This window comes from Miscanthus floridulus, chromosome 12, assembly GCF_019320115.1.
Source record: "Miscanthus floridulus cultivar M001 chromosome 12, ASM1932011v1, whole genome shotgun sequence".
Taxonomy (NCBI): domain Eukaryota; kingdom Viridiplantae; phylum Streptophyta; class Magnoliopsida; order Poales; family Poaceae; genus Miscanthus; species Miscanthus floridulus.
Window position 1 is genome coordinate 84,305,358 of NC_089591.1, and position 23,199 is coordinate 84,328,556.

General features: G+C 51.8%; 3 protein-coding genes across 3 annotated transcripts; all 3 read left to right on the top strand.

The window, feature by feature from the left end:
- Positions 1–365: 365 nt before the first annotated feature.
- Positions 366–11,320, top strand: LOC136498107 (probable receptor-like protein kinase At1g49730). Its single transcript, XM_066494045.1, has 9 exons — positions 366–570; positions 1,012–1,563; positions 1,654–1,932; positions 2,240–2,501; positions 2,580–2,632; positions 2,719–2,786; positions 9,287–9,376; positions 9,458–9,542; positions 9,802–11,320. Exons 1-9 carry the CDS (start codon positions 453–455, stop codon positions 10,332–10,334), a joined length of 2,040 nt encoding a protein of 679 aa, XP_066350142.1. The 5' UTR covers positions 366–452; the 3' UTR covers positions 10,335–11,320.
- Positions 11,321–11,771: 451 nt separating this feature from the next.
- Positions 11,772–13,269, top strand: LOC136498108 (uncharacterized). Its single transcript, XM_066494046.1, has 2 exons — positions 11,772–12,597; positions 12,722–13,269. The coding sequence occupies exons 1-2, from the start codon at positions 11,920–11,922 to the stop codon at positions 13,031–13,033; spliced, it is 990 nt and encodes a 329-aa protein (XP_066350143.1). The 5' UTR covers positions 11,772–11,919; the 3' UTR covers positions 13,034–13,269.
- Positions 13,270–19,395: 6,126 nt separating this feature from the next.
- LOC136498113 (ASI1-immunoprecipitated protein 1-like) lies at positions 19,396–22,922 on the top strand. Its single transcript, XM_066494050.1, has 3 exons — positions 19,396–19,809; positions 21,155–21,621; positions 22,459–22,922. Exons 2-3 carry the CDS (start codon positions 21,166–21,168, stop codon positions 22,606–22,608), a joined length of 606 nt encoding a protein of 201 aa, XP_066350147.1. The 5' UTR covers positions 19,396–19,809; positions 21,155–21,165; the 3' UTR covers positions 22,609–22,922.
- The last annotated feature ends 277 nt before the right edge of the window (positions 22,923–23,199 follow it).

Consider the following 23,199-nt stretch of genomic DNA (forward strand, 5'->3'; position numbering starts at 1 on the left):
GTACTCGTGGATTGCCATTATAAGTCATTGTGTAGAGTTGGAATTTGATGGTATAGTATTTTTTTTCTTCTAACAAATTACTCATATAAATTAGACACGACGGCTCGCTGAACTTGATGCGGAGCAGTGAGCAAGAAAGGCAGCCTCATGTCCTCACGTGAGCTGTGAATGAGGCTGTGACGGAGGGGAGGGGAGCAGCAGGGCAGGCTGCCGTGCCTAGGGTGGTGGGCGACGCTACAGAACCCCAGGGGAGGGGGTGAGCCACCACACGACATCCACCGCCCGCGGTCTACTCTACTACTCGTACGCCGGAAGCAACGCGAAAAACAAATCATTGTCGATCGCACCAGTCGCCGCCCCAGCGATCCAAAACCCCTCTTCGTCCCCTTCCCCACTCCACTCTCCACTCCACTCCGTCGCCTCCCCGCTCCACTCCCCCGCGCCGCCTCCAAATGCCGGCGCTGCCCCTACGCCGCTGGTCCTCCCCCGTTCCCCTGCTACTCATCCTATCGCTTTTCGCCTCCTCCCCTCTCTTCTTCTCCCCGAGCCCCGCAGCAACCGCCGTCGGAGGTCAGCCCCTTCCTTCTCTCCTCATCTATTGCGTTGCATATGATGAATAAATCGCACTGTTTGTGATCCTCCCGTGATAGTGTTTGTTCCTGGATGTTTGGGGATCAGAATGCAATGGTTATTGTAGGATGTATATGATCTACATAGTGACCCGCACTTGCTTTTCCATGCTACTCGTATGTGTCCGATTTGATTCATCCTAGGACGAGCTTGCTATGAGCTCCTATGCTGGACGATCGCATAAAAACAGCATCTTTATAGGAAAAACCACACATTTTACCCCCCTCGCTGACCTTGTAGTTGAGTCAATGCGGATTGCCCAACGGAGGCGATAAGGCAGTGGGGCAGTAAACATTGATTTTACCCAATTTGTGCGTGTCCTATACCTTACCTATCATTAGGCCCTTACTAAAAGCAGCGATTTCCTTTCTTCTTCCACAGATTGCCCTCTGGATTTTAGCTGGGCAAACTTCACATTAGCTGCGGCTGCCTGCTCTGATCCGACCCAGCGGGCGGCATGCTGCCGCTACATCAATGCGTTCGTTGCCATTTCCATTGCTCGCTACGCCAATGCCACCGGCAGGCTGGGGGTCCCTCCTGCCTTTGCGGAGATCTGTCTCAGCTCGGTGTCCGAGACGTTCAAGCTGCGGGGGATCCCCACCGACGCCGATGTCTTCTGCGGGCTGGGACCCAAGATAAGGGTCTCGTATCAGTGCGCTGGGCGGGATACCGTGCTGGAGATGATGCAGTCCCCAAACTTCAACGACGTTATCGGAAGCTGCAGGGGCCCTCTGTCGCTGGATATCACCTGTAAGACTTGCTTGAATTATGGCATCGTGTACCTCCATCGCCTCATCGGTTCAGACGATAATGTTGGCCTGAGCGTGTGCCGCAACGCGGTTTTTGTAACGCTTGCGACTCAAGAGGGTATTCTTTCATACGAAGATATCGTCAAGTGCTTCTTTGGTGTCCAGGGAATCACCACATTTCCAGGTATTGTTACTGTTATACTGCATTTTGACTATGTTCAATTCTTGACCACCCACACCCTGTGATTTTTGTCTAACTCTGGGAGCACACCAGGACCAGCATCTGTCACATCGACCCCAGCATCCTCTCCAAATGTCACTGTTGATTCTCCGGCTCCAAATATCAAGAGTCTTCCACAGAAACATCAGCAACACTACAGGATTACAGTTATTCCAGCGATAGGAATCGGTGTTATATTGCTTGCTGTGCTGCTGCAAATCGTCTTAGTGGTCCTGATTCGTAGAAAGAGCAGGGAATTGAAGAATGCTGAATTTCCTGCTCGGAATCCAGATAACACATTTCACCACAATCAATCCTGGAGATGCCCCGATGGTTTGTGAACATGCTTCCTTTCTACATAAGCTATGATTGTCTGTGCGTTCGCTGTCTCATCATTCATGTATATTGTAAACTGATAAGCTCATTATTTTCCAGTTCTTATGTAATGTTGCCATGGGCATCAAGCTTGTTGCAGGAAGCACTAACAAATAATAACAAAAACTGTCTGTTATATCTAATGTCGAGCATTGACTGATCTACTTTTGCTGAACCTATTGTATGGTAGAGAAAGAAAAAAACAAGCAGACTGTCTTATTTTACCTTTGTCTTTGATCCAAACCACTCTGTTTACCTTGTTCAGGCCAATCACCAATGTTCCAAAGGTACAGCTACAAAGAAACAATGAAAGCAACGGATAATTTCAGCACAGTTATTGGAAAGGGAGGATTTGGAACTGTCTGTAAAGCTCAATTCAATGATGGCTCTATAGCTGCGGTGAAAAGGATGGATAAGGTTTCAAAACAAGCTGAAGAAGAGTTCTGTAGAGAAATGGAACTCTTGGCTAGGTTGCATCATCGCCATCTCGTGACCCTCAAGGGCTTCTGTATTGAAAAGAAAGAAAGGTAATGTTATTTCCTTATCATCATTGCGTATTCTAAGTAATATGTTGTGACATGAGGGCTTACATTTGAACCTTTCAGGTTTCTTGTGTATGAATACATGGCGAACGGAAGTCTAAAAGATCACCTGCACTGTGTGTTCTCATTTGTTTCAAATCTTGTCTATGTGCAAAACATATATTTGAACTTCTCTTATGTGTTCTTATTTGAAATACTGCAGCATCTGGAAGGAAGCCGTTAAGCTGGCAGACAAGGCTACAGATTGCAATGGACGTGGCCAATGCTCTGGTAAGTTCGCCACTGCAAATTGAACTGCTACATGCCTTGTATTTTGTCCGTGCTTTTTAGTCAAAACACTGGAAAGTATTCTTTATGCCTTTAGTGTTCAACCAATCACGGCTCAAGTTGTCTGTCAATGTGTTTTAGTAACTACAGTATTTGACTTGTTTTATCTAATTGGGTTTATCTTGAAGCTCAAAACACTTTTCCTTAGTTTCTTTGTTCTTGCTTGCTTGATGTTAACTATACCCACTAAAATGGCATACAGTATCTGGAATAAAAGCATCGAGCTAGGAGACTAGACTACAGTTCGCACTGAATTTCTCATGAGAACAACATAACTAACCATGGCCAGTAGCATCAAATCTAGCTGCGCATCTGTCCTCCCTCCTTTCACCAAGAGCAATCATCCAGGTCCAGACCATCAATATAAATGCCATTAAGTTGCTGAGATGCCTTATCACTGTATCGAATTCTGGACAGTGGTTTAAGATATTTCTGGGTGATGCCCCATATCTGAAAATCCTATTTGAAAATCAATAAAAGAAATAATTCCTTGGTGTGTGCACGCTGTACTATATGAAGCATTTTGCACCCCTTCGCAAAGAATGGCCCTTGTCTTGAAGTCTTGTTTTGAAAATTGAATCAATAACTGTCACTGTTATGTGATAGTGCTGCCTCCCCCCCCCCCCCCCCCCCCCCTCCTCAAAAAAAAATAAAACTGGTTTGATCCATAATACTAGCTGTGACACTCCAGTAGCATTCAGAAATTAGTATTGGCCAATCTTTAAAAAAAAAATGGAAGACGAGTTCAGCCTTTTTAAATCATCTGATGGATACAGTTCCAATTAATTATTACAAGGTTTCATTTGAATGAGATAACAAAAGTGGCACTAGGCTTAGCCACTTATCCTATGACTAAATCGCCACCCGTTGCTGGCACGACCTCCATAGCTATCTCCTGAACTGGAACCAATAGCTCCCCCTCCCTTCTGAAAGTTAGCCATCCTTATATGACTCGGGAAAATATTGCTGGTACTTTACTAATATGGGACATGCACATCTTTTATGGTTATATCAATGTAAGGTTGCTGAATAGAATCATAGACACATATTTTCCAGCTCATATATGTGCTCTGCTGCAATATTATTTTAAGCTATTGTGTTTTCCCTGAGGTTCTGAAGAAGTATAAGGGTAGTTTTGTGGTATTGAAGGGTGTCAAGGGCGCCAAACCCTTGGCTGGCCGGACCGCGGCTACGTAGCTCGTAGCCGTCGGTCGTCTTCTCCGGTGAGGTTATACCCCTCTACCGCAGGCTTAACAGGGAAGAGGAAGGTTAAGATAATTTCTTGACTTCCCCTTATTTGTCTCCAGATTACAAGTATAAATAGCCAAGGGCTAACCGAATTTGGAAGGCACTCCCTAATATTAGGGATTAGCAACCGCTAATCTAACTTCCTAAACTTAGCCACTCAGGGCCGATCCCGCACGCTCAGCCGCGCGGCGGACATCGCGGGCGCGCCTGCGCCTGGTATAGGCCCGCCCGTACATGACATCTCTCTCCGCCTCGAAATCCAGCTCGTCCTCGAGCTGAAATGAAGGGAACCGGGCGCGGAAGTCCTCCAGGTCCTCCCATGTAGCCGACTCCGGTGGCTCACCCTGCCATTCCACAAGCACCTGGCGCACATCCCGGGCCAGCCTTGCTCGGAGCACCTTGGCCGGGGCAGGTACCACAGCGCCGTGCAGGAGTGGTGGTAGCAGCGGTGGGGCGGCCGGCGGGGTGCCAACGAACTTCTTGAGGACGTCGACGTGGAACACATCGTGGAGGCGGGCACCGGAAGGCAGCTGGAGCCGCACAGCCACCTCATTGATGAGCTCTGTGACCTGGTATGGCCCTACGTGCCGCGGCTTCAGCTTCCCCGTAGCTGAGCGTGGGAGGGACGCTGCTGCCCTCTGCCGAAGGCGAAGAAGCGCCCAGTCACCGACCTGGAAGGAGACCGGCCTGTGGTGCTGGTCATAGACGCGTTTCTGGGCCGCCTGCGCCTGTTCCAGGCGATAGCGGACGTCGTCGAGGAAGGCAGAGCGCTCCTCCATCTCCTGAGCCACCGCAGCGACCCGAGTCTCGCCGGGCTCATAAGAACGGATGGACGGTGGGTCCCGGCCATAAACCACCCGAAACGGCGTGTCGCGGAGAGATGACTGGTAGGCGGTGTTGTAGGTGTACTCGGCCCAGGGCAGCCAGCGGAGCCACTGTCGGGGGCGGTCGCCGGTGAAGCAGCGCAGGTACATGACGATGACCCGATTGGCGGCCTCAGTCTGGCCGTCCGTCTGCGGGTGAAAGGCAGACGACATGTACAGCTTCGTCCCAGTGAGCCGCATAAGCTCCTGCCAGAACGCCGAAGTGAACACCGGATCGCGGTCTGAGACGATGGACTGCGGTACGCCATGGAGGTGAACGATGTCGGCGAAGAAAGCTTGGGCGACGGCCTCCGCGGTGTAGGGGTGCGCGAGCGGAACGAAGTGGCAATATTTGCTGAAACGGTCCACGACGGAGAGGATGACCGTCTTGCCCTGCACCTTGGGCAGTGCCTCAATGAAATCGATGCCGATGTCCGCCCACACCGCCGACGGTACCGGCAAAGGTTGAAGTAGACCGGCCGGTCGGAGGTGATCGGACTTGTACTGCTGGCAGGTGGCGCACGCCTTCACGAAGTCCTGCACCAAACGACGCATGTGGGGAAAATGAAAATCCCGCCGGAGCCGGTGGAGGGTGCGGTGCATGCCCTCATGGCCGTCGTTGTGGACCGCGGCCACGATCTCCTGAAGTAAGGGTGATGCCGGGGGGATGTACGGGCGGCCGTCGAAGGCGACCATGCCGTCCACCAGCGTCCAGGGAGCCGCGCGGGTGGCCGCCCGAACGTCCTCGTGGATGGCGATCAGGGCGGGGTCCGTGGCCTGAGCGTGGCGTAGGCGCTCGATGAAGTCGAAGCGGGGCGCCGAAATGGCCAGCACCTCGCCTTCGTCATTATCACGGCGAGAGAGGGCGTCGGCGACGACGTTGGTGGCGCCCGACCGGTACTCCACCGAGAAGTCGAAGCCCAGAAGTTTGCCGACCCAGTGGTGCTGAGGGATCGTGGCGAGGCGCTGGTCGAGGAGGTATTTGAGGCTGTAGTGGTCGGTCTTGACGATGAAGCGCCGCCCCCACAGGTACGGACGCCAGTGCCGCACGGCCTGAACGAGACCGATAAGTTCGCGCTCGTAGGCGGCCAGCGAGCGGTGGCGAGGCGCCACAGGCCGGCTGAAGAAAGCCACCGGGTGGCCCTCCTGGACCAGGACCGCGCCGAAGTCGAACGTCGACGCGTCGCACTCGATGGTGAACAGCTTGGCGAAGTCGGGCATGGCGAGGACGGGGGCGGACGTGACGGCGGCCTTGAGTGCTGAGAATGCCGCGGCCGCCGCGTCGTCCCAGGTGAAACCCTCCTTCTTGAGAAGAGCCATCAGCGGAGCCGCGACCGTCCCGTAATGGTGTACGAACTTGCGGTAGTACCCAGCGAGGCCGAGAAAACCGCGCACCGCCCTGGGTGAGCGGGGGACCGGCCACTCATGGACAGCCTGCACCTTGGCCGGGTCCATGGCCACGCCTGCCGCGGAGATGACATGGCCGAGGTAGGAGACGGAGGAGGCACCAAAGGAACACTTGGTGCGCTTGACGAACAGCTGATGACGGCGAAGCTCTTCCAGCACGGCCCGGAGATGTCGAAGATGATCAGCCCACGTGGTGTTGTAAATCAAAATATCGTCAAAAAATACCAAGACGAAGCGGCGCAGGAACGGGCGGAGGACGTCGTTCATCAGTGCTTGGAATGTCGCCGGGGCGTTGCACAGCTCGAACGCCATCACCAAGAACTCGTACAGGCCGTCGTGGGTGCGGAACGCCGTCTTGTGGACGTCCTCCGGGCGCATGCGCACCTGGTGATACCCGGACCGGAGGCCGAGCTTGGTGAAGAACTTGGCACCATGGAGCTCGTCGAGGAGCTCGTCGACCACCGGAATCAGAAAGGCGTCCTTGACGGTGAGCGCGTTGAGCGCCCGGTAGTCGACGCAGAAGCGCCACGAACCATCGGGCTTCTTGACGAGGAGGACGGGCGACGAGAACGGCGACTCGCTGCAGCGGACGATCCCCTGCTCGATCATAGCGGCACACTGCCGCTCCAACTCGTCTTTGTGCGCAGCGGGGTACCGGTAGGGGCGGACGGCCACCGGCTGGGCATCGGGCTTGAGCGTGATGCGGTGGTCGTGCGCGCGTTTGGGGGGCAGACCGACGGGGTCCGCGAAGAGCCCCCCAAACGAGAGCAGCAGCGCCTCGAGGAGGGAGTCCGGCGCTGTGGTGGCGCCCAAGGTCGGCACCGAAGGGCTGCCGATGCCGGTCCAGGAGACAGGACGTCCCTGATGCTGGAAAGTCATGCGCCGGTTGCCGAGGTCCCAAACGATGGGGCCCAACGCGCCGAGCCACCGGGTACCGAGGACGACGTCGTACCCGGCCAGCGGCATGACGTAGAGGTCGGCCGGAAACGCCGCGCCGTCGATGAGCAGGGGCGCGTCGCGGATGACGCCGGCACAGGTGACCCGCTCGCCATTGGCGACCAAGGCGGTGAGACGGGGTCGTTGGCGGAGGGGCAGTCCGGAGCGTCTCGCCGCCGCTTCGGAGATGAAGTTGTGCGTGCTGCCGGAGTCCAGGAGGGCGACGAGGGACGCGGCACCCAGAACCACGGCGATCTGCATAGTGCCTGCCACGGGAACCCCTGCCACTGCCTGAAGGGAAAAGCAGGGCGCCTCGGCCTCAGGCTCAGTCTCACCGGCGGTGTCCGTGCCGTCGTCGATCTCCACCCCCTCCAAGAAGAAGATGCGCCTGCAAAAGCGATTGTGGCCACGGGAATATTTCTCGTTGCAATTAAAACAGAGGCCCAGACGACGCCGTTCCGCCATCTCCTCCGGTGTGAGGCGGCGCTGGTTGCCCTCGCCGCGGCCCTGCTGGGCGGCCCCCGGGGGCGCAGGTAGCGCCAGCGGCTGCTGGGGCGGTGGCAAGGCGGCCCGGGTTGCGGGCGCTGGGAGGAGACCCCGCGCGGGCGCCCGAGGCGGGGGCGGCGCCGGCCGATCGGCCTCCATCAACTCCACCTGGCGCGCGAGGCTCATGGCAGCCCCGAGCGTCGCCGGATTGTGGATGCGGACGGCGTGGCTGAGGGGTGGCAAGAGGCCGCCAGTGAAGAGTTGGACCCGCTGCGCCTCTTCCAGGCGGCCGGCACGCGGCAGGAGGGCCTGGAACCGATTGGCGTATTCCTCCACGGTTCCGGTCCGCCGGCATTCTGCCAACTCGAACAGGGGTGCCGCCTGGAGGGGAGGCCCAAACCGCAGATTGAGGAGGTCCTTGAAGTGCCCCCATGTCGGCGTGCCTTCGTCTTCCTGGAGCTGGACGTACCAGAGCTGCGCGACGTCCTCCAGATGGTAAGAGGCCATCCACACGCGTTCCTCGGCCATGGTGCGCTGCTGACAGAAGTACGATTCGCATTTGTTGATGAAGAGCATCGGATCGGACTTGCCGTCGTAGCGCGGGAAGTCCAATTTTTGGAACCTGGGGGGCGATCAAGGTCGCGCGGATCTTCCGGGCGGCGGCCGATGCCGCTGTCTGACGATGAGGCGGATTTGTCCTTCAGAGCCGCCATGTCTACCTTCATGGCAGTCAGCTCGGCGGTTAGGGACTTCAGGGACTCCAGCACATCGGCGATGGTTGGCTCACTCATGGCTGGCGGCGGCGCGGCGGAACCAGCGGCCGATTGGGGCGATGGTGGGGGGCTGTCATGGTGGGCGGCTGCTGTGGATGATTGAGCGGAGCGGGAAGGCGAGGATCGACGTGACCGTGATACCAGGTTGTCAAGGGCGCCAAACCCTTGGCTTGCCGGACCGCGGCTACGTAGCTCGTAGCCGTCGGCCGTCTTCTCTGGTGAGGTTATACCCCTCTACCGCAGGCTTAACAGGGAAGAGGAAGGTTAAGATAATTTCTTGACTTCCCCTTATTTGTCTCCAGATTACAAGTATAAATAGCCAAGGGCTAACCGAATTTGGAAGGCACTCCCTAATATTAGGGATTAGCAACCGCTAATCTAACTTCCTAAACTTAGCCACTCAGGGCCGATCCCGCACGCTCAGCCGCGCGGCGGACATCGCGGGCGCGCCTGCGCCTGGTATAGGCCCGCCCGTACATGATAAAGGGATGATAGCATTTACTGGTGCTGCATTTACGACTCTATTTGTCTTTTTGAGACTTCCTTGGACCATACTTCATGCTTCACAGTTGGAACTGCTAGCCTGCATCATGCATTCTATCCTGGAGTTCTGTGAGCTACGTTTCATTGGTTCCTTTTATAAATGATTGTGTGTGAACAACTTCATTTTATATGAATTACACAGTTGCACTGCATTTTTTTGGGTGATTTTCATGTCCTCTTGTTTCAGGAGTATCTCCATTTCTTTTGTAACCCTCCACTCTGCCATAGAGACATCAAATCGAGCAATATTCTTTTGGATGAGCATTTTGTTGCAAAGGTATGGTCTTGTGATGCACCGTTGTAACCTTTATAAGTCATGGTTAATGCTTGCTGAAGTTTTCCTCACTCTTCTACTTAGGTTGCTGATTTTGGCCTTGCACATGCATCAAGAACTGGAGCGATCAGCTTTGAAGCTGTGAACACGGATATACGAGGAACCCCAGGTGAGCTCTTGCAATGTGAATCAGTTAGAGAAACTATAGAACAGAACAGTTTGCTTTCTTGCTCAGTTAGTTGTCCTCAAAATCTACATAAGAAATGGAAAAGCGTTGATAGGTAATGCATTGCAGCTTAGGTGAAAAATAAGTACTCCTTACCACTATGACTTCAGTACTTTAGTGAACACATCCAGGAAAGGCTGCAGACTAGCTATTGATTACTGATAAGCTCGCTCATCTGTCTCTTATAATGAATCAACTGCAGGGTACATGGACCCTGAATATGTGGTTACTCAAGAGTTGACAGAGAAGAGTGATATATACAGCTACGGCGTGCTTCTTTTGGAGCTTGTGACTGGACGGAGAGCAATACAAGACAACAAGAACTTGGTTGAGTGGGCACAGATGCACCTTTCGTCTGGAGTGATCTCTCCTGAAATTGTAGACCCAAGGATCAGGGCTGCTGTTGACGTGGACCAGCTGCATCTCGTGGTCAGCATTGTGCAATGGTGCACCCAGAGAGAAGGGCGGCAGAGGCCATCCATCAGGCAGGTTTTGAGGATGCTCTCGGAGAGGCTGGATCCGGGGAACGGCAGCTTTGGCGAGGGCATGGAAGACGCAGAGGGGGGCTTTTATCCCAGGAGCAGCAAGTGTGGCACCCATCACCGGACCGAGCTGGTCCCTTACAGCGGTGACATGAGGTCCCTGCATTCCTCATCGAGCACGACCAGGTCTTACTGCAGCCGCAGCATGCTGCTTGAGAGTGGGCAGACTCAATCTCCCCCAGAAACCCTGTGATGAAGAGTGCTTTCTGTTTGGACACGGCCGCAAAAATGTTGGCCTGCTCATGATAATGTCAGGGTATGTGTCGGTGGTGGGAGTACATGATGCACTTGCAGTCTGCTGGTGAGTTTTGAGGCAGCAACATTTGCCACAGGAACTAGCTTGTGTGATGTAAAGGCAACTAGTTGGCATGTGGCATGAATCTCAAAAAGAAAAACAGAGTAGTGTAATATGTATGCTAGCTGAGGCGAAGTCAGTCAGAAGCTGGGTCTGGGAGCGAAAGCTACTGGTTGATCCTGCTGGATGGAAGTGGAACCAGACGAATGCACGTCTGTTTTGTATGGTTTTGCAGAGACTGTTTGAGAAGGCAAGGCATCAAGGTTTTTGCACTCTTTACTCAACTGTTTGTGGTATTGGCATGCGGGTGTGGTTTCTTTTCTTGCCCCCTGATTGCAGTTGGATAAATCTCTTTTTATTGGCGGTTTTTTTGTGTCGGTGAATGGGTGTAGTGCGTGTTGGGCCACGTGGGGATGGGAGAGATTCCATGCATCATCGTAGGCAACTTGTTGGTGATTGCTATTTTATTTGCTTGGTTGTTAACTTGTTGTATTATATCATGTGTCTGTGTGTGGGTGGGAAGCGGTAGGTGCAGTAAAAGGAATTGTGAAGTGGTGATTGGAAGGAACAAGTGACAGTGAATGAGCAACACATGTTCCATGTGGTTGCTGGTCATGTCCCTCTCGAGTTTTGATTTTTGAGTTTTGACTGGGATCTGTAAATTGCTTCAGTTGACTAACAGCCATGTTCACTTCAGTTGACTAACAACCATGTAGGTAGAAATAGAAAAGAAAAGGAAATGCAGGTCTATATTTTACAGGTGAATTCTTTCAGCCGAAATGCAGATAGTCCAGGTAGTAAGGTGAGTCTGAATTTTTTGTAAACTGATGACCAAATGTACAGTTCCTGTTCCGGAGTAGAGAGGGAGAGAAAGGATGCAAAACCCAAGCGGGTCGGGTGGATAGAAGGTGGCTAGCAGGTGGGTGGTGGTGGCTTTGCTGGACCGACAGACACAGGAGGACTGGGCAGCCAGCCGCAGATGAACTGGCGAGGCTAGTCTGTCTCGCAACCGACGAATCCGGCACACATGCTGCTGGTGATGGTTGCCGAAACGCCGAGCAGTGGATGCATATCACTCGCTCACTCTGCTCCTAGCTGCTTGTACTGCCAGTGAAGTGATCCCGATCCGTGCAGCTTCCTTGGTAGCTGTTCTCCTCACTCCACCGACGATTTCAGTGGAGCCAACTAACACTCGCTTTCGCCCTTTCTCCTGCCTGCCATATTGTCTTTGTTTTCTTTCTCTCTTTCTTTAATAATCCAATCCATCCGCGTACGCCTTGCCGATCCCGCTTATTACTCCACCTACTGGTTAATAATACTCCTCTCCTAGTCCTAGTTGGAGGAGTTAGTTAACGCCACCCCAAGCAGCAGCCAGATCAAGCACAAAGGCAGGCAGGAGCTTCAGCTTCTGCCATTGTTGCCTGAGCTTCAGTTGCATTGCATCCCAGCAGCTACCTCTGGTACAGGGCTACAGGCAAGCAGGATGCCGCACGCCAAGACGGACTCGGAGGTGACGAGCTTGGCGCCGTCGTCGCCGCCGCGGTCGCCGCCACGGACCCGCGGGGCCGTGTACTACGTGCAGAGCCCGTCCCGGGACTCCCACGACGGCGAGACCAAAACAGCCACCTCAGTGCACTCCACCCCGGCTCTGAGCCCCATGGCGTCGCCGCGGCACTCGCACTCGTCCGTGGGCAGGGACTCCTCCTCCAGCCGCTTCTCGGGGCACCACAAGCGCAAGGCCGACAAGGGACACGGCAGCAGCAACAAGAGCGCGCCGGGCGGCAAGGGGTGGCAGGAGATCGGCGTGATCGAGGAGGAGGGCTTCCTGGACGACGAGGAGGAGCACACCCGGATCGTGCCCCGCAAGTGCTACTACTTCCTCGTCTTCGTGCTCGGTTTCGTGGCGCTCTTCTCCTTCTTCGCGCTCGTGCTGTGGGGCGCCAGCAGGTCGCAGAAGCCCCACATCGTGATGAAGAGCATCCGCTTCGACAACTTCATCATCCAGGCCGGCACCGACGCGTCGCTCGTGCCCACCGACATGGCCACCACCAACTCCACCGTCAAGTTCACCTACCGCAACAAGGGCACCTTCTTCGGGATCCACGTCACCGCCGACCCGTTCCAGCTCTCCTACAGCCAGCTCACGCTCGCGTCCGGAGACGTAAGTGAACCCCCCATCGATCTTGCACCAGATTTCCGAAATTTGGATCCAAGATGGATTCAAAATTTTTCTTTTTATTTGCACATGCCATGCCATTCATCCATAATTAATCTGTCTTGTGCAGCTCAACAAGTTCTACCAGGCTCGCAGCAGCAGCCGCACGGTGAGCGTCGCCGTGGTCGGGAACAAGGTGCCCCTGTACGGCGGCGGGCCGACGCTGACGGCGGCGCCGGGGGCCGGCGGCAAGGGGGCGCAGGCGAGCACCACGGTGGCGTCGGTGCCCATGGTGCTGAGGACGACGCTGCACTCGCGGGCCTACGTTCTGGGCGCGCTGGTGAAGCCCAAGTTCACGCTCGCCGTCGAGTGCAGGGTGCTCATGAACCCCAGCAAGCAGAACAAGCCAATCTCGCTCGAGAAGGCCTGCCACTACTCATAATTAAATTAAGCTCATGAATATATCGGCCACGTTCCTTCTCCTTCTTCTTCTTCTTCATCATCTTCATCTTCAATCTTCATTCTTCTTCGTCCGGTCCTCAGCTGCTCAACACAGGAAACCATACTCTACTCTATAATGTCCTTCCTCGGACATCACCATGGCCATGCATCTCTCCATCTCCCAATTGTACTGTAATGGAGTAGTATTTATTTAATTATTTTTGCCAATTCTTTCTTTTCTCTTCTCTTCTGTGTATTGATTATCTTTGTTATTTTCTTCATTTTGTGGATCATCATATATATACATATATGACAATATGAGATCAATCATCAATGAATCAATCAATATATGGGATGGGATGCGGGATGGCAATGGCATGGCTGTGAAGCGAGTATCCTCCCATCCATCCCCATTCCATTCCAAATTTCCAATAATGGGATCGCCTGGGACTCAAAATTCAGTCATGGCAGATCATCCGTCGATGCATCATTGGATATTCGAGATCCCTCTACACATGAAACCGTATACACAATGTACAATTCATTGCTCTTTGTCTGTACGTACGTGCAGGTACAGTTACAGTACTCTTGTGTTAGCTACACTCCAGCTATTGCTGTAACATTACAGATTGATTAGTGAGCCTGAATTGCCTTGCAATGCCGATGGATTGACTTGCATTGCCTACCAACAGCATATAGCAACATGCAACGCAAGCAAGCGCTGTACACCTTCCTTCTCTACTAACATCATACAATACAATCATTGTTGGAGACTGACTACTCTCTCTATTCTAAATTATTCAGTAAATTATTTATGATTTTTTAATAGTATCTAGGTATAATAACATATATAGAAGATAAAAAAAATTAAAACGACTAACAATTTACTACTCCTACACCGGAAGGGTACTTGGTAGCTGCATGCTGGATGCAGTGGATGAGCTGTGCTGTGCGCGTACCTCCATCTACATGTATGTGGTGCAGTCCGCATCAAACGATCCATGCATGTGCGACTGTCACCATCCCAACCAATATCATAGCTGTCCCTCAGTCGTTACCCTTTCCTATTGCTACAGTACATAATAGAAAAAGTCAACAATCACCTTGCATTGACATCGTACTAACTAAAAAGCGCCTCTCATTTTGAACAAACTTGTACCAATTCGCCTTTGATTTTGCTCCCTTCATCTTAAGACGTTTTGATTTTTTTTATATAATTTCTATTATGCATTTAAGCACAAATGTATGTATCTAGAAAAGTCAAAATGTCTAACAGTTTGGAAATAGAGAGAGTACTCCTGTTGCTCTAATAAGTGCCTAGTCCAAAAATAAACAAAGATCACAAAAGGTTTAACTTGCTCTTCTGTTGACAATCGGAGTTGACCTCCCGCACAACTTGCACTGCTTTCTCTGCCTTTCTTTCCATTCCTTGGCGCTTCCTTACTGAAAGACCGTAGAGCGTAGATAACCAGCTGTCGACAGATTATCGTCGGCAGTCCACCAAGGGGTATCCCACGATGGTAGATTTGTCGGTGAGGATGCGTGTAATCATGAATCGGATGGTGACACAAGACGCAGAGACAGCGATTTAGACAGGTTCGGGCCGTCTGATCGACGTAATCCCCTACGTCCTGTGTCTTTGGTGTATTGTATTGAATACATGATGTCGAGTAGAGAACCCCTGCCTCTCCTTATATACTCTGGAGGGGCAAGGTTACAAGTAAAGTATCCTATTTGGTACTATACAATGTCTTGCGGTGCACGCCGAGCAGCGCCGCGCACGTCTTGATCTTGTGGGCCGGGCCACCTCCGATGGTGCGGCCCATGTCTTGGGGGCCATACCCCCACAGTTAGTCCCCGAGCCTGACAGTAGGTGACGCAGGCACATGGTGCCAGGGTCATAAAGTAGAAGACCAGCCGAGCAGGCAGCCAGTCCCCGGGCGTAGCCTCGAGATGAGAACAAGCACATTCACCGCAAGATGAAGTGTGCCCACTTAGTCCCCGAGCCTGTTGAAGATGAAGAATGAATCTTGTAGCAGGGTCAAAGAAGTCTGAAAGCTTGCCGACGTCGTCTGACATGCGCGTATCAAGACCCCAGACGTGCTGCCCAAGATCAGCACCCTGATCCGAACAACATGGAGCAGCTTGATAGCACACCGACGAGACATAGCAAGATCCGAGCAGCAAGGGAGTCCCCGGCGTCGCTGGCGATGACCGAGCACCGAGGAGCGAGGAGTCCCCGGCGTCGCTGGCGATGTCCGAGCACCGAGGAGCGAGGAGTCCCCGGCGTCGCTGGCGATGACCGAGCACCGAGGAACGAGGAGTCCCCGGCGTCGCTGGCGATGTTCGAGCACCGAGGAGCATGGAGTCCCCGGTGTCGCTGGTGATGACCGAGCACCGCGGAGCGAGGAGTCCTCGGCGTCGCTGGCGATGACTGAGGAGCGAGGAGTCCCCGGCGTCGCTGGCGATGACCGAGCACCGAGGAGCGAGGAGTCCCCGGTGTCGCTGGCGATGACCGAGCACCGAGGAGCGAGGAGTCCCCGGCGTCGCTGGCGATGACCGAGCACCGAGGAGCGAGGAGTCCCCGGCGTCGCTGGCGATGTCCGAGCACCGAGGAGCGAGGAGTCCCTGGCGTCACTGGCGATGACCGAGCACCGAGGAGCGAGGACTGGCGTAGGCGGCGACTGAGCACCGAGGAGCGAGGAGTCCCCGGCGTCGCTGGCGATGTTCGAGCACCGAGGAGCGTGGAGTCCCCGGCGTCGCTGGCGATGTCCGAGCATCGAGGAGCAAGGAGTCACCGACGTCGCTGGCGATGACCGAGCACCGAGGAGCAAGGAGCGAGGTGTCCCCGACGTCGCTGGCGTTGACCGAGCACCGAGGAGCGAGGAGTCCCCGGCGTAGGCGGCGATGTCCGAGCACCGAGGAGTCCTCGGCGTAGGCGGCGACCGAGCACCGAGGAGCGAGGAGTCCCCAGCGTCACTGGCGATGTCCGAGCACCGAGGGGCGTGGTGTCCCCGGCATCGCTGGCGATGACCGAGCACCGAGGAGCGAGGAGTCTCCGGCGTCGCTAGCGATGTCCGAGCACTAAGGAGTGTGGAGTCCCCGACGTCGTTGGCGATGACCGAGCACCGAGGAGTCCCTAGCGTAGACGGCGATGTCCGAGCACCGAGGAGCGAGGAGCGAGGAGTCCCCGGCGTAGGCGGCGATGACCGAACACCGAGGAGTCCCCGGCGTCGCTGGCGATGTCCGAGCACCGAGGAGTCCCTGACGTAGGCGGCGATGTCCGAGCACCGAGGAGTCCTCGACGTAGGCGGCGAGGTCCGAGCACCGACGTAGCTGACGACGTCCATGCGGTGAAGTGTGCCCACTTAGTCCTCGAGCACAAAGAATCCGAGCGCCGAGGAGTAACCGGCGTAGCTAGCGATGAAGCATGAGCAGCGAATAGTCTGGTCTACTGGTCAGCGGCGAAGTGAGCATTGAGTAGAAGCGACCGGCGAACAGTTTGATCAACTGGTCGGCGATGGAGTCCATGAACCGAGCGGTCCGACCAGTTGATCAGTGGAGAAGCCCGAGCACCAGGTGATTCGATCACCTGGACGATGATCCTGTAATGCAAACATGTAGAACGGGTAGTACATGACGCACAAATAAATAAACTCCGGAGAAAAAATAGCAATGGTGATGAAACGACGTATGCAGTTCGGCAATCAGTTGGCGAGAAAATATATTTATGTTTAATATAAACCGCCCGAACAGTTAGTGTGTAGCTGAGTCTCCAGCCCTAGCTAGCCCATAGTCCATAACGTCGAGCGCAGAGCTCGTGCACGTGTAGGAGGAACAGGCGTGACCAAGGAGCCGCTGCCGACCGCCCATAACGCAGAGTGCGGAGCCCGTAGCACGTGTAGGGAGGAGCCAGAGACAGGGCCGTCTCTGGAGGCGTCTGAGCATCAACAGGACTGTTCGGGGGTTTGGAAAATCGTTTGGAGAGCAAACATGGAGAAAATAGTTTAGAGAAACATTATGACGATATACGAAGATTGGAGAATATTTAGAAGAATATTAAAACGTGACTTAGCTTTAGACAGAATATCTGGTCAGCGGCGTATGGCGTTATCTGGTCGGCGACGCGGGCAGCTTGCTTGCAGCTCGGCGACGACGAGGGATGTCGGTGAGGGCCGCCGAGTAATGACGATGAGACAACGGCGAGGGCCGTCGGCGAAGGATGTTGGCGAGGGCCGCCGAGCGGTGACGACGAGTCGACGGCGAGGGACGTCGGTGAAAGATGTCGGCGAAGACCGCCGAGCGATGACGATGAGTCGACGGCGAGGGACGTCGGTGAAAGATATCGGCGAAGGCTGCCGAGCGGCGACGACGAGTCGACGGTGAGGGACATCGGCGAAAGATATCGGCAAAGTCTGTCGGCGAAGGCCGCCAAGGGCAGCGGTGGCGAGTCGTCGACGAGGGACGTCGGCAAAAGATGTCGGCGAGGGCTGTCGGCGAAAGCTGTCGAGGGCAGCGGCGATGAGTCATCGACGAGGGCGGCGGCGGCGAGTCGTCGACGAGGGCTGATGAGGGCAGCGGTGGTGAGTGGTCGGCGAGGGCTGACGAGAGCAGCAACGGCGAGTCGTCGATGAGGGATATCGACGAGAGCTGACGAGAGCCATGGCAAGTCGTCAACGAGGGCCGGCGAGAGCGGCGACGGCGAGTCATCGACAAGGACTGACGAGAGCAGCGGCGGCGAGTCGTCGACGAGGGCCAACCAGAGCAGCGGCGGCTAGTCGTCGACGAGGGCTGACAAGAGCAGTGGCGGCGAGTTGTTGGTGAAGACGACCTCGGAGGTGGTTCCGAGATCGGATCTGCTGTCGCAGGGGCTAGTGTAGCAGCGATGAATCGTTGTCGTGGACCGGGATGGACCTCCACGAGATTGACGACGAGAATGCGTTGTTGATTTGAAGTCCATCTGGCTCACAATGGATCAAGCGCACACCCCTACCTGGCGCGCCAACTGTCGACAGATTATCGTCGGCAGTCCACCGAGGGGTATCCCACGATGGTAGATTTGTCGGTGGGGATGCGCGTAATCAGGAACCGGATGGTGACACAAGGCGCAGAGACAGCGATTTAGACAGGTTCGGGCCGTCTGATCGACGTAATACCCTACGTCCTATGTCTTTGGTGTATTGTATTGAATACATGATGTCGAGTAGAGAACCCCTGCCTCTCCTTATATACTCTAGAGGGGTAGGGTTACAAGTAAAGTATCCTATTTGATACTATACAATGTCTTGCGGTGCACGTCGAGCAGCGCAGTGCACGCCTTGATCTTGTGGGCCGGGCCACCTCCGATGGTGCGGCCCATGTCTTAGGGGCCATACCCCCACACCAGCTCTCGCCACATACTTACAAATTACCCCTCGTTGGTATAAAAAAGAGTTTACCCAAAATACCACATACCTTGAGCTAGTTTTTCTTATATAAATAAGACATAAATGGATAATTTAGATTGGGATGATTTTTACAACAGAGAACACAAATGATTTGGATGCATATTTTGGGGTTATTTTAGTCCATTTAATTAATGATGATGCTAGGTAACTTATCAAATGTCTTCGACGAGTTAGCAGGTGGAAAATTTAGATGTAAACTCAAAAGATTACTCTAAACTATGGAATGCCCCAAGGAAATGAAAAATTATGAGTGCAATATTGACAATTAATAGGCTGCTACTGGTTTAAATCTAAGTGTTATATAAGCCAAATCTTTTATGAACACATCTTCGTAAAAAAGATGTAACAACAATGGCAAAAACATGGGTATTACAATGATCGTCACAACACAAGTTGTACATGATCCAATGAGTATAAAATTTTTACTGCAGTTTAAGCATATAATAATTAGCCCACCATAAAAATTTCACCACAATTGAAACATAGAAACTGCAGCTATGAATTATTCTATTTAATTACAGAAAAGCATAGATCTAAAGATACAACTAAAATTTTATACTAAATCATACCATATTATATGTTCATTGTGTGGATCTGCTCTTATGGAGTCCAACAAAATTAGATTTTACATTTTATGATTTTTCTGTGATTTTCTGTGATTTTTTTCAAAGATTCAGCCGAAATAAATAAAAAAGAAAAAAGACAAAACCGCCTTCAAAACCGCTTATAACCGGGCAGGGAGGTAAGATGAACAGTTTTAAAAGTTGAGGGAGGTGTTTTACTCGGTTTTAGAGTTTACGGAGGAAAAACAGACTTTTGCCAAAGTTGACGGAGGTAACATGGACTTTTTCCATTCAGGAATTGAGCCCAAAACAGTAGCCTCCCGTCCATCTCCGTCGGCCCGACAAATGCCCCAGTGGCCCAACCTGTCCAATTCCCCCATCCGCAGTCCGCTCGCCGTACCGTCGCCCCTCTGCGTGCGCGAGCGCGACGGACTCCCGGTGTGGTCGGCGTGACGGCGCTTCCCCCCCCAATCTCCCCTCCCGACTCGCGTTCCTGCGTTCCAAACCCTATTTCCGTCCTGACGCGGCGGCGGACCGGGAGCTCTCCGCTCGGCTTGTCTTGGGCGGCTGCCGCGCCGCACACCTGCGGGAAGCGGGCTGCGGCTGGGCGGTCCGCGGCCGGGGCAGCGCCGCAGCAGCCAGGGGCATCGTCGCGCTCGCACCCACCGAGGCCGGCATCGGCGACCACGCGGCAGTGCGGCACTGATCCACCGTCCCACCCCACCGAGGAGGCCGGAGCGCCGAGCAGCCGTCTGCATCCTCCGAAGGTAAGCACCAATCCCCAGCCCTAAATTCACAAGGCCGAGCTCTGTTTGGTGGGAAGGGCAACACGTTCTGTTCTAGATGTGAATTTGCTCCATTCGCATGGACAGGATTGTATATCTGGCACTGTATCGTCTTGTTCTTTTGAACTGATGAATATGTGGAAGACTGGAACCGTACTTTCTACAGCATTTCCTATCATGTGTGTCAGAAATATTATACCATTTTGTCATCTCCATGACCTTTACTGGATGCGCCCCTGGTTTACTGGATTGTTCATTGGATTATACTGAATCGCGTATTGGACTTTTTGTCTGGCGATACCGTAATATCAAAATCTAAGGATATTTCAAGTGTGGATTTGATAAGGCTTCGACTCCAACGTGATAACTTTATTGATGATGATAATGGTACGAGCAAATTTAGCGAAAGGGTCTCTAGCCTAATGGTCACAGGAGCCTTAGTAGCACCTTAGGTCCTGGGTTTGACTCCCATGGGAGTGAATTTAAACAGGCTGTGTTCCTGAGTTATACGTGTAAGCACCTGAGTTGCTTTCAGCGAGATGCACATGGCCGCATACATGTGTCCTGGGCGCTTGATGCCACGTCCAGGGCAGCCGGCCTTCAGGGTGTTTCTCAGCCTGCACGTAAGATGCTTCTTCTTAATGCAATGATGTGGGAGGTAGTCTTTCCTCTGCAGGTCGAGTTTTTTTTTTTAAATATATATGAGCAGATATAACAGGTTCAGAGGCTGTGAGGTCTCCATTACGCTTGTTGAAACAAATAAAAGTGTTCGTTATGATTTTCTGTGCTTGATTCTTAAATTGATTTTGGAGATAACAACTACTGAAAAGAGTATTCTATGCAATTAGTCCATCTACCTAGGAATAAGTTGAGAAATAGTATAAGTGATAAGTTATTGAATGACTGTTTAGTCACATTTATTGAACAAGATGTTTTCACCAAGGATTTGAATTGTACTATTCGAAAATATTACTGTTTACTGAATTGTGGTTTGCTGGTTCTAATAAAATTTATATCTGCATACTAAATGCTTGGCAAATTATAGTTGCACACCGAAGTCAAAGTTGGATTATTATTGTCTAGATACACCCTGCTTCCCTGCTTAGAAATCCTAGCCCGCCACCTAATGACCAACATGCAAGAGAAGCAGATTTGCTATGTCAACGATACAAAAATATATTGTATGTGTATGTTTGTCACATTTCAACTTTGAACCCTATTTTGCTTTTGTATACTGTTCTCCTGAATTTTCTTATGTATACTGGCTACTTCTTGCATGGAACGTTATAGATTGGAGTGACCAAGTGTTGTACCTTATATTCAACAGGTTGCCCTTCAATGGAGACTTCCAAAGAACAGGCTTCCAAGGACTATGCTGATTTCGAGGAGAAAGTTAAGAGGACGATATATATTGACCAGCTTTCTCCTCAAGTAAAGGAATCGGCCATCAAAGCTGCTCTTGCACAGTGTGCAAATGTTGTCAGTGTGGAGTTCATCGTCAACTACACAATCCCATATGAAATTCCTTGTGCCGCATTGGTGGAATTGAATGATGATGTGCAGGCTAAGGCTGCTGTAGACTTGATGAATGATTTCCCATTCATAATTGGTGGAATGCCAAGGCCTGTAAAAGCTACACATGCCAAGCCTGAGATGTTTCATGATCGCCCTCCTTGCCCTGGCCTTAAAAAAGATTTCTGTTGGGTAAAACAAGGAGATGAGGACTATGAAGCGATGCAGAAATTGAAAAACCTTGCAAAGAGGCAGGAATCTGAGAACATGGCTCTGATAAAGGTAAATGTTTAGTTGTTTTGTGACTGCTCTGGGAAAACTGTCTTTGTGCCTGCCCTTTTTCAGTGTATGGTTGATGATGTGTTATTTGATCTTTTGTGTTGTACTCCCTCCATTCTGAATCATAAGACTCTATCTTTTCTAGATTTACTATATATCTAGACTAGACATAGTGTGCATGGCAAAAGCAATGTATATGAAAAAGCCAAAACATCTTATGATTTGGAATGGAGGGAGTACATTCGGTTAGCATAAAAATGTTGGTTTTACTGGCTGCTATGTTATTTTCATGGTTAGACCAAACATGAAACAGTGAGACCCCATGTGCTTTCCATTTATAATCCTTTATTTTCAGAAGTGGAAAAGTTCCTTCCATGAATCTTAAATGTAATATAACAATTGGGAACTTAATATCCATTCCATAGGTGATATTAACCTTGAGTTTTAATGGCACAAAAAGATATGCTTATTTTGTTCTCATGCTATCAATTAGCTGTTTGTGGGGGTGCCTCAAAGGAAGAGGAGACTATACAAGAGTAATTGTGACTAGGTGTGGATCACTTGTTAAAAGTATGCAAATTCATATTGGATAGCCAAGTGCATATGCACTATTGCACATTGCACTGCATCTATCATAGTTTACCAATACTGGTGGCCTGTCTCTTATAAATACTTCACACTCTCGTCAGATTGGTGAGTGTCCAAGTACTGTATTTGTGCTTTAACTACAATATTGATTATTATTGTGGTGTTGATGCTGTTACTTTGATGTTTCATTGAGAATATTATATTATACATGATAATGCTTATGTGGAGCTGTTTTTATTTTTTTCTGTCCAGAAACTGTTGGAAGAGGAGAAGGAACTAGCAAATCGGCAGCAGGAGTTACTCGATGGAAACTGCAAGAAGTACGACATGCTGGAAACTCTGGTGCAAAACGGAACCATGAAGAACCTTGCTCAACGCTACGGAATAAACTTGGACGACTGACGAGTCATTCGTGTCCTTTTTCCTAGAGCGATGGCAACTGGTGTGATGATGGAATAGTACATTGATGATGCTCCAAATCACATCGACGTGCGTTAGTTTTGGTCCGGTAGCTGGACCCTCTGGTGTAAAAACTGCCCCAAGTCCCAACTTAGTTAGCAGCTGTTGCGTTAGAAGCTGATAACGGCAGCCGAAGTGTAACCATTTTGTTTCTATTGTAGTTAAACTGGAAGTATCAGCTGCTGTCTCGTGTGTATATATTTCCACGTGAAATCCGATTACCTTTATTTATTGTGTCCAGGCACCAAAGGTTAGTTATTTTCTTGTGTTCCAGAGAAAGATTTTCTTGTGTCATTTTCCTGTGAGTTTTGCAGGTTTCGTTTTTGATCGATTTTCTTCAGTCCCGGTTTAGCACGTTTCACATGTTACTGATGGATCTTATCCAGAATATGTTATTTTGTAATATACGTTGATAGCTGGAAAAAGATGCCTGCTAGAAATCGTTCGACGGTAAAACGACAACTCAAAATCGTCGTCCAGCCGGAAAACGATCTCTAGAAGTTGTCTACTGTACGGATGAAACGATTTCAAAAT